Here is an 11597-nt window from a genome sequence, read left to right on the forward strand (position 1 = left end):
TTGACTTATTAAGTAATAATTAAGTATCTTTGAACCAAATTATTAGCCATAGAAAAATATCTTTCCATTAAGTAATAATTAAACATCTTTGAATTAAATTAACAATCGACAGAATCAAATTATTAATCGATAAAGATATTTTTGTATCAAATTACTGGCGATAAATATATTTTTAAAACTAATTATTTATAGCAATAAAGATATTTTTACATCAAACTATTGGCGACAAAGATATTTTTGCATAGTTCAAAGACTATTATAAATCTTTTCTAAAAAAATAAATAAATTATAAAAGACAGGTGTGTGACACTATTACTATATGTGTGCAAAATGGTGCTCCTACCTGCCGGCCCAAATAAAGAAACGAAACAATTCAGCTTTCTCTGTAACTGCCGTCCTGGCACCATTTCTTTTCATATTTATTAAGTACTATATACACTCATATCACACTCACTCTCTACTCGAACCTTCAATTCCCCCAAATCTCCTCAATGGCTTCTTCTATCTCAGTCAATTCCATTTCTACTTATTCCAAATATCTCCGTTGCAATAGAAATTACTGTTTGTCTGCCTCCGTAGCTTTAAGAGGAGCTATAAATTTCCCTGTAAAGTGTAGTAGTAGTAGTAATTTGAGCTGTGAAAGGAGTTGCAGATTTGGGATAGTTAGGGCTTCTTGTACCGAGGAGGTAGTGGATGATCATGAGTTTGATAACGTGGAGAGGAAGGTTTTGAGAGTGGGACTTATTTGTGGTGGACCGTCTGCTGAGCGGGGAATTTCATTGAACTCTGCTCGATCTGTGCTCGATAACATACAGGTGAAAAACCCGATATTCATCATGTTCTCTTACGTTCGAGCTTGATTCTTTTTCATGATCACCTACATTATAAATGGAACGTGAGGTGATGGCGAGAGTTGGAATCCAATCTTTACTGCTGTGAGAGCCTGTCATGCTTCCTTCTAGAGAGTCAATTTAACTAATATTTGAAGCTAAATAGAATAAAATTAATTTAATATTTTAAATTTAGATTCTCGAAAACTTTATAAGAAGTACTATATAAGTTGCAATTTTTTTCATATGAATATGATAAAATAATACATTTTAAAATGTTGGTTAAAGTTCATATAGTTGTACTATTGACAAGGAAATATGACAAGTAAAAGCGAATGGAGGAAATATGTTGAAGTGTAAATATTTAAGTTGTTAGGGAGGAGAAACATATATTTACATTTGCTATGTGTGACTCCTCTTCATGTATTGACTCTCTTTCTCTTGATCAAACGTATTCAAATTCTTTTTTAAAAATTAGTAGTTGCAAGACTTCAAAAGGATATCTCTGCCTACCCATGTTGGATTGTGTGACCACCTCATCTAAAAGAATAGTTATTTGATAGGGAACACACTATTATTTAGTTAATTATATTTTCATCATGACCCTCACGGGTGGGCTTGGATTTCTTTCTTGATGAAGTACATGAAAATTCTTTTTGATAAATGATGGCGGCGAGACTTAAATTGATGACCTATGCTTGCTCTAATGCCATGTTGAATTATGTGATCACATCATCTAAAAACTTATATTCTTTGACGAAGTGATCATACTCTTCAATATATAGTTAAAAAGCACTTGTAGTTCTTGGTCTGTACTAGTAGGAAGAACCAAAACTTACAATGGCTCTCTATTCTGTTGAGAGCTTATGAATTCCATCTATTTTGGCCTTTTATTTACATCTTTTGAATGTGTTTTGCACTTTCTTTCAGATGGATGATTTAGTTGATTAGTTGAGTGTTATTCGGCTGCCACAAGTCATGCATTAGAAGATGTGATCTAGTACTTCATTTCCTTCTGTTGGTTGTTGCTAAGAAATGAGAGACTGTTATGTTTTACCAATGTAATGATTCCGTGTGTATTATCTGTATTATGGAAGAATATTTGTCTTTCAATCTGTGATTTACTCTTTCCAGTGCTTGAGCAGGGGGACGATTTGCATGTTAGCTGCTATTACATTGATAACAACCTCAATGCCTTTGCCATATCCACTGCCCAGGTCTGTTATCCAAACCTTGTCTAATAAACTTTTGGGTATTTTCTGTTCCGCTTGCTATATGTTACTGTAATAATTGATCACCTATATTATTGGGTATTATCAAGCACATCTCTTCATCAAGATCTTCTATAAGCCAATCGTTCCTTTCTTCTTTTCCATTCAATTTAATCCAAGAATTGGCTCATAACCCGTAAATTTAACTTGGGCTTAAACCTCAGAGGATATTAATTTCTGCTTTCTCATTCTGCAACGTGAATCTTGGCCATTGGCTTGACACAATATGCATTTTGGAAGACCAGTACTCAGACTAAATTTTATTCACTTATTGATGGTTTATCAGCTTCTTCTAGGCACTAGGCATCTTCTTTGTCTTTTGTGGTTTGGCTCTTTATTCTTGTTAAATTTCACTTATAGGTATACTCAAATACTCCTGCTGACTTTGATTTCAAACTTGAGAGGTTAGTTTTCACAGCTTAACATCTGGGCTTATTATAGGGAAAATTCTTCCCTGCTTGTTATAGTTGAAAATTTTCTCATATTGTGTTTGCAGCCTTGCCCAAGGCTTCCGGTCATTATCTGAGTTCACAGAACACCTTGCTTCTTCGGTGGACATAGTTTTTCCTGTTATACACGGTCGTTTTGGTGAAGATGGTGGCATTCAGGTTCTTTTTGTACCAAGAAACTCATGCTAATTGTCTTCTGAGTTTGAAAGAACGACTTCCTTTTCTTCTGTTTCACATGTGTCTTGATGCATTTTTCAGGAGCTATTGGAACGATCAAATATTCCATTTGTTGGAACAGGGTCCACTCAATGTCAAAAGGCATTTGATAAAGTAAAATACCTATTGCATCGACTTTATTCTTGTTTTCTGATCTGGCATGTACTGCTTTTATCAGTTGAGGAAACTAGAATATATGTATTGCGTAGACTAGACATGGTATTTGTTTGAAAAAAGAAACCTTAAATCTCGAAAATAACTTTTTATTTCATTTTAAATTTTTCGATTGTACTTCAACTCTAGTAATCCTTAATTTGAACTGTAATTCTTTTCCGAAACCTTTGGTCTTCATATTGATATTTTACTTGATTTATGACTGTGCTATATATATATATATATATATATTAGTTTATACTAAAATAAATGGCAGCAACTTGTTAACATACTATATTGATTATGTCAGCAAGAAATTGCCTAGGTTCTTCCATGGTGCAACAGGCTGCTGTCTGTAATGCATTGTGCCTCCAAACTGCTCCTTGATTAATAGATGATATTGGTTTTCTTCCAAATTCTTAACAGTATGATGCATCCCTGGAGCTTGACAGACAAGGCTTCGTGACTGTACCTAATTTTCTCATACAGGTGTGATTGTGTTCATTTGTGTTCCATAAATTTCTTTAATTCTGCTTTGACTTTCTGTTTTCATGTGCTTTCTTCTACTTGGAAGTTTCCATATGCCAGGCATATGTTACTACTGTTGGTTATGGTCTTCCAGTTTATTTGTTTTTCTCTTCTTATTTCTGACTTTCCGTCTTACTTTGTCTGTTAAGTTTGACTTCCATATCATAAATCTTAGAAACAGGCTTGAGCTTGCTCACCTGATCTAGCTGAGCTTGAATATTCACAGCTCAGCTTGTTTCCGTCTCCCCTTGACAATGATTATATAGTCTATCTTTATATTATGTTGAAACTGGAAAAATGTTCCTTTTGCTTCTCCAATTATCCAAAAAGGAGAAGTACATTGTGCTTCTCTATTCATCTGTTCTTGGCTGGCTGCCGCTTTGTCTTGTTCCTGGTTGGTTCTCTTCTCGCGCTACTGTTCCTGGGCTTTCCCTTGTTGGTTTTCTAGCCAATGTAACCTATCAAGAAAGCTGCTTTCTTAAACCATCATGCTGGAAATTAGATTTTTTATACACCCAAGGAGCAGAATTGTATGACTTCACAAAATTAACTGTGGTCTGGTCCTGATCTTAGGGAAATGAAACGGATGAATCTGGACTGTCTAAGTGGTTTGAGCAAAATCTACTGGATATTAGGTCGGGAAAAGTGGTGGTAAGCATTCAATGGAACATTCATTTTGGTTTTCTGCAGCACTCTTGATCCATTATTTACATTTAGGATCCACACAATATTGCAGGTAAAGCCAACAAGAGCAGGATCAAGCATTGGAGTTAGTGTTGCCTATGGTGTCTCTGATTCTCTGACAAAAGCTAACGGAGTTATTTCTGAGGTAATAGTTTTCTTCTCCACGTCATTCTTCTTTAGTTTTACTTTGTTATACTATACCTCTTGAATAGTGTTGGTTTGATAGTGTATATGATATTGGAAATTTAAGTCCTTTATATACCTTTTTGCAGTTTGTATTCAGGTATATTCAATCAATAACCATTTCTCATTACTTTGGCAGGGGATAGACGACAAAGTCCTTATTGAGATTTTCCTTGAAGGAGGCAGTGAATTTACAGCAATTGTCCTTGATGTAGGTTCTGGTTTTGATTGCCAGCCTGTTGTATTATTGCCAACAGAGGTATATAGATATTTTATTCTCTTTTGGTATTAAGTTTATTAAGAGGTTTATAATTCTCAAAAATAACACCGAAAGCATAGTGCCTCGGTTTGAACTTGTACGAGTACAATGACTGTGGATTTTCATTGTGCTGGGGTGTTATAATTGCAGAGATATCAGATAAATAAATCCAAGAGCTAGGAATTTCTAGCATTGCTGCCAGTTTAAAGTGCTATTGTCTGTTGAGATTGATATTGGGCACCAGTTTAATCTATTATATAAGCATTGCATAGGAAGATACTCTTAATTGATTTCTATATATGTAAGTTTATCATGCCTTTTCCCGTAGTTCTCGATTACAGGCAGAAGTTGACACAAAATCTTGCATTTGTATGATCGAGAGCCAAATTTCCATCCAACAATTTTTATGAGGGTGACAATTATCATTAAGAAAAGTGACATTCTTTGGTTTCTCATTTTTTTTTAATAAAAAAGTGGTACTCTTTGGCGGTCCATTATTGAGCTTATATAGTTGAATTTTGATACCGATCTTTTTGAGCTCTACAATTGTGCAAGACTAGTACTTATTTATAGAGGTTCGTCATGTAATTGATGCGGAACAGTTAGTAGTGTCACAATTAGGCAGTGTTAGTGCAGAGTTACTGACATTCTGCTGGAGCTTGCTTTTGTGGGGCTATGCAAGTACTTGGAGGACTTCATTAAGTTTTCTTGGAGCATCTAGGATGTTACTTTTTTTTTGGAAGTTCCCTAATTACTTGTTAAAGTTTCTCATGTACAGAGGATCCAGTGCTGAAAAGTTTATCCATACAAAATGTTATTATTGGGAATCAATTTGTTAAAACCGCTGTTCTGCTATTAAATCTTCAAGGAGTGACAATGCTATTTACTGTCATCATCGTTGATGGTTTACTTCATGTCACACCAGTTATGGATCTCTTGTAAATGAGGATTCTGTAGGTCAACGGGAAGATCTTTATGTTTGATTATTCTTAATGAAAGAGTTGAACGAGAGTATTTTCTGTTTGCCTTTCGCTCGCAAGGTTTCCAATCAAATGGAGTCCCTAGCTAGAGCAATGAATTTCTCAACTTTCTTAATGCTCTATATGTTAATTTCCACCTTGTTCAGGTGGAGCTTCAATCACATGGCGCTGTTGATGTTAGTGAGAAAGATGTAATATTTAACTATCGAAGGAAGTATCTCCCTACTCAACAGGTAGTATAAATTTTCTGATTTGTGGAATGTGCACATAAAACTCTAGGGACATGTATTTTTTTAAAAAAATTTCTTTTTCATTTGTAAGCATAACGATGACATCCTCGATGTGATGGATAATAGCTTGGCATTGAAGGCATAGTCAAGTAATTATGTTTCATATCTCATGTTCCTTCATTTAATTTTCCATTGTTAAGGTTGTTTCTGCCCTACATAAACACAAATATTACTAGGTTTTTTTTTGAGAATGGTAACATGTATATTGATATGTACTTGACTCCCCTCAAAACTGGAAGTCGCTCTTACTTATAAAAGTGAGGACATAAAGAGTGCTCGTATTCCTTTGTCATCTCACAAGGAATCTAAGACATCCAAAATAGAGACATGATCTTCCAAATACATCCCTTTAAACAAAAAGTTAAAAAGTTCTAGACATTTCATTTTCAATTTCTGTATACTACTACACTTATCTTCAAAACATCTATGGTTCCTTTCCTCCCAAATTGTCCACCAGATACAAGCTGGGACAATCTTCCATCTCTCTTTTTGATGTGATAGGTGTCCTTCAATCCAGCATACTAGCATATCTGTGTTACCTCTTGTCATAACCTATAGAAGTCATCTCAGAGCAGTAAATATTTTCCATAGTTGTAAAGTCGCCTTACAGTGCAAAGAAAAAAGATGAATTGTTGTCTCTCCCTCACATCCACACAGATAGCATCTAGAACACAATTGAAATCCTCTCTCAGAGAGTCTCTCATGTGTTAGGACTACCCCTCTTGCCAGTTGCCAAGTGAAGAAGGCCATTTTATGTGGTACTTTGGCAAATATGGAATGATTGATGATACAGAGGTCCTATGCTTTTGTTTATTTTTTTTTGGCATGCTTTTCTGATTTAAGCCTCTATCATGGTCCTAATTTCAAAGCTTAAACTGTACTTATAAATTCTTCTTGCGTATATTAATCTTAACAGCCAGGCAAATATTGCAGGTTGCTTATCACACTCCACCTAGATTCTCTATGGATGTGATTTCAAAGATCCGTGAAGGAGCATCATTATTATTTCAGCGACTTGGCTTGCGTGATTTTGCTAGAATTGATGGTTGGGTTTTGCCGCCTTCTACAAAAGCTTCCACTTCTGCAGGAAACAAATTTGGAAGGACTGATTCTGGCACAGTAATATTCACTGATATTAACTTGGTGAGATAGCTTACTGACCCTTCCTGTATTTTTTTCATCAGTATTTTTGCTTAAACTGTATTGTACATTCTTCTCCCCAGATCAGTGGAATGGAGCAAACAAGTTTCTTATTTCAGCAAGCATCAAAGGTACTCCTATTGCTGGTTCTTGGTTTATTGCGGAGTAACACAAGGTGAAATTTTCCAGTCTGCTTCAGTATAGGCCCATCGATATGTAAATCTTGTGGTGTCATTTTATTTGTAGTTACGAAAGTTTCCATGCTGTAAGTGTCGGTGCAGAACCTATCCCAAAGAAGAAAGTCCATTTGGCATGAATTTCCCTCAACTCAAGAAGAAATCCATTTGACAGAAATTGTGTATATCATAGCTTGAATAAAAAGAAAATAATATGTAGTTATTAGGCTTCATCTGGAACAAATCTCGACTATCTTACATATGGAAGTTCTGATTTGTGAACAATATCATATCTTTTCCCCCAATCAAACATTCAAACACTTGAAGAATCCTTAAAAAGAAAATCAGGGGATGATAGCATTCCCTGTATAAGAGAATTGGTGGATTTATGCAGTCAATTTGAGTTGCATGATATTTACCAGTAGCACAACTTCTAATGAAGATATTTTACATGTTGTATTCTATAAAATAGCTAGTGATAGTCTTGTTGAATCTGATGACTTTGTGCATCTTTCCGTGTCAGGTTGGATTTTCACACTCAAATATTCTCCGGACCATCATCCAACATGCTTGCTTGCGGTTTCCAGATCTTTTGTCACATAATATCATATCATGTCCATCGAGAAGGAGATCAAAATCTTCATCAGTAACAGAAGAATTTATTAAACAATATAAGAAAGTGTACGTCATCTTTGGTGGTGACACCTCTGAACGCCAAGTATCTCTTATGAGTGGAACCAATGTTTGGCTGAATCTAAGAGCATCTGATGATGTAAGTTTTCGTGTCTACCAGATTAATGAATCTTATAGTCTGAACCTAAGTACTGTGACTCAGGGACAGATTCCTTTTTCTTTTTGATTTTTTGTTTTGGTAATCCATAAAAACAACCATTGACTATTGGAATGAAATGGGTTTGAATAGTGTGGATGGATGTAAAGGATTCATATAGTCAACCCCAACCAGTTTGGGATTGAGGCATAGTTAGTATATAATTTAGTCTGGTAATCTTTTCTTCTACCCCACTCTCCCCTCTGTTGAAGGGAAATGTGGGGTGTCCCACTCTTTTCTCTGGTGACTAAAGTCTTCAACCATTATGGAGGGTTTCAACTAGAGCAACCTTCACATGTTGCCTCTGAGACCGATTCTTCAGTTTGTCTAGTATTATTGATTGCTGCAAGGCTAATCTTATGGAGGCAAATGAAACTACCAGAAGCTTTGGAAATTATCTTATTTTAAGTGATGAATTAGGAGTTGATTATTTCAATTAGTCCTCATTCATGGCTTCCTTTACTAAATTTAGGTCAACCCTCTTGCTGCTGCTGAAATTCCAAGCATTCCCATCTTAATTTAATTTTGAATTGGGGGAAACTAAGTGCTAGAATTTTACATTCTAAATCACGCCCTAGAGTTTTATGTATTACAGAACTCAAAACCGTCTTTATATTGGATGATTTGGTGTTCTGATGAACCCTGCCGTTTTCAAGCAGTGCTCAATCAATTCCGTATTAAAATATTTGATTTTGGTCTGTGCCCTGAGGTTATCGACAAAGAAGATGTGTCTAAGACACTTCATTTATTTTTATCCAAGTAACTTTTTTGGGTTCACAGGTTGTGTTTTACACAGGCACGGGAAATGACTTGTTTGTTATTAGTTCAGCAATATGTTTCAGCAGATAGTGACATAAGTTTGATTATAAAATTCTGTTAATTGCCATCATTTCTTACATGGTATTATATCAATGACCAGATGTGTCAAATTAGAAGGAAATGATGGAAAAGATCTCTTGCCTTCCGTAATAGTTAGTACGAGAGTACAACTGCCTTGGTTTCTTGTTCGACAAATGTTGCTTTCTCTCACTTCTTTAGCAGTTCATTTTGTAATGTTTTTTTCAGACGTTCCCAAATTTATCCTGCCAATATTATGATGTTGGAATCTTGCTGTCTGCAGCTTGAGGTGACACCGTGCTTGCTTGCCCCTGCAATGAGCTATACTGATGTTTCAGACTCTGCTAAGCAGGAAGTAGATGAGAAGTTTAAGACAGTATGGACATTGCCGTAAGTATATTGCAACTGCAGTAGACTACAAGTATTGTGTATCTTATGTCCTACTTTACTCATTCTTTTTACTTTTCTTGTCACTACTGCCAGATAAACTTCTTTGTACTAAAATCCAACTTAGTTCATACTATGACAATTTAATAGTACTGTACAAATTTCAACGCACTTCTATAATTCTTAAACGCTCTTCTTCTTGTACATATATCTTCTAAAATAGAGCCTCATATTTTTATTTGTAAGAGTTTTTAATAGGTAAATGCGATTTATCAATTTGAAAGAAGAAAACTTGTGTCCATCCAAAACCTGTTCTATCCTCTCTGTCCAAATTGTCCACATCACTGCTTGAGGAATGTCCACATCACTGTTGCTTGAGGAATGATTCTTGAAGACCCTGTCACTGTTTATCCTTCTAGCTTGACGCCATTTCATCAGTTTCTTGGAATTTACCCAGTTAAATCTTTCTTATGTTAGCATTACGTACTAAAGTTCTGCTACTTGCAAAGCAACAGGTCATCCACTTCTTCTGTTGCATATTTACACATGAAACACTAGCTGTATGCAAATGCTTCCTCATTCTTATATTTCTGCCTTAATAATTACTCTCTTGCTGCAGCCAACCAAAATCAGTAAATTATGGTACTACATTGGGCTTTTACGGCACCCAGATAGCCCCACCTGAAATTCCTTCCTCTTTTGAGAAATGTATCATAATGGACTTGATGGAGAATTTCCATTATACCTATCTTCTTTAGATGCTTCTTCCTGTGTACACTGTTGAATCTTGTTAGATTTAGTCCATGAGCTACAAACGAGGGGATAAACATGATTAGACATAAAAGTATTGCTTCATGTGGTGATTTCTGAATCTTGTTGGAGCATAACCTGGAGGAAAATATTTGAGATAGTTTGGATGTAAGGTTGTGATCCTCCTAGTTTTGAATATTATCATAGTGCATGTCAAACCCTTTTCCTTGGTGTACAGTTATTCCCTTTTGCTGAGACATACTACAGAAGAAGTCCTTGATGCGTGTCTAGAAGCAATTGAACCCAATCGGGCAGCTTTGACATCTTGCTTGCGGAACCAGGTCATGGATGATCTCACAAGAGGTCTGAGAAATCACAGTTGGTTCAACGGGTTTGATATATCAGATGAATTACCGAAGAAATTTTCCCTAGAGCAGTGGGTCAAGCTAGCTAAGGAATCTCAGGCGACTGTTTTCATTGCAGGTCAGTAGATGTATACATGCTTATAACTTTTCAGCAACTGTTAAAACCGTGTTAGTATGTGCCTTCTTTTACATATTTATATTTGCTTCAGTAATCTGCTATGAAGTAAGTAAATAAAATAAAGTGGCGTATGAATTCAGCTATGTATTCATCCTCATGAGAAAAGAATAGCTTATTTCCCTTTTATAACACTATCAACTTTTGTTAGATGTTATCATTTAATTTCTGAAAGTAATGATGACAATTGTGTTACTATGGCCGTTGACAGTGCATGGAGGCATTGGAGAAGATGGCACACTTCAATCTTTACTGGAGGCGGAAGGGGTTCCCTATACAGGTCTGTATTGAATGGTATAATTGAAAGAAAGGAGTACAAGTCAACTAATAATCACTAAACTGTAGCTGCTTTCTTGCCCTTCTTATAATGGAAGGTCCTGGCGCCATGGCTTCAAAAACGTGTATGGACAAAGTTGCAACCTCTCTTGCTCTACAACATGTGAGTTGATATTCTTTCTTTCTTCACCCCTCTCATTATTCCCACTATGAATGGAATCAAACACTAGTCAGTCTATTGTGATTAAAAGAGTTTAGTTAATGTTGCATTATTAGCTGCAACACAAGCGTGTCATTGCCACAGTCGAGATATATTTAAGCACAGCATAACTTATGCATAGGCACATTAATAGAACTTTCTCCCTTTTTATAACCTGCACAAGTATTTCAATTAAGCTATTGTTTCTAAAGATTGACATTGCTGTTCATACAAAAGTTTGTTTTGGTGATGACTGATGACGTACTAAAAGCAATTGAACTTACATGAGGGAACTTTTGCCTCAACCATGTTTTGATTAGTTTAGTAAGATTCAGAGATAGGTGCTTAGAGAACGGCCATTAAAAAAGCTGGACTATGATGATATTTGTTTAATTCATGGATCAGTTGATCTGATTTGCTACTCATTGTATGTCCTGTATTTTAGTGAAAGAATGACCTTCTATAGTTGAGATATGCACAATTGAACAATTGCAAAATAGTAAATGAATGCCAATTTACCACTATTAGATCCCAACTGCAACATACACAAAAAGGTTACCTACATTTCGTGAAGGAATACTTATATGGGGGTGGGGAGGGGGGGGGGGGGTATATAAAAT

The 11597-nt window shown here is 35.6% G+C and overlaps 1 protein-coding gene across 1 annotated transcript in view; it reads left to right on the top strand.

Moving 5' to 3' along the window:
• The first annotated feature begins 315 nt into the window (after positions 1-315).
• LOC102602208 (uncharacterized) overlaps positions 316-11597 on the top strand; it is a 15869-nt gene continuing 4587 nt past the window's right edge. The window contains exons 1-17 of the mRNA XM_006338903.2: positions 316-815; positions 1976-2047; positions 2462-2505; positions 2598-2709; positions 2809-2880; positions 3346-3408; positions 4021-4098; positions 4184-4276; positions 4454-4573; positions 5700-5786; positions 6777-6986; positions 7067-7114; positions 7683-7931; positions 9109-9215; positions 10201-10445; positions 10714-10782; positions 10877-10941. Of these exons, the coding sequence (XP_006338965.1) occupies positions 492-815; positions 1976-2047; positions 2462-2505; positions 2598-2709; positions 2809-2880; positions 3346-3408; positions 4021-4098; positions 4184-4276; positions 4454-4573; positions 5700-5786; positions 6777-6986; positions 7067-7114; positions 7683-7931; positions 9109-9215; positions 10201-10445; positions 10714-10782; positions 10877-10941 (2058 nt within the window). The 5' untranslated portion in view covers positions 316-491. The remainder of the gene's footprint in view (positions 816-1975; positions 2048-2461; positions 2506-2597; positions 2710-2808; positions 2881-3345; positions 3409-4020; positions 4099-4183; positions 4277-4453; positions 4574-5699; positions 5787-6776; positions 6987-7066; positions 7115-7682; positions 7932-9108; positions 9216-10200; positions 10446-10713; positions 10783-10876; positions 10942-11597) is intronic.

This window comes from Solanum tuberosum, unplaced genomic scaffold (genome assembly GCF_000226075.1).
Source record: "Solanum tuberosum cultivar DM 1-3 516 R44 unplaced genomic scaffold, SolTub_3.0 scf00008, whole genome shotgun sequence".
Classification (NCBI taxonomy): Eukaryota; Viridiplantae; Streptophyta; class Magnoliopsida; order Solanales; family Solanaceae; genus Solanum; species Solanum tuberosum.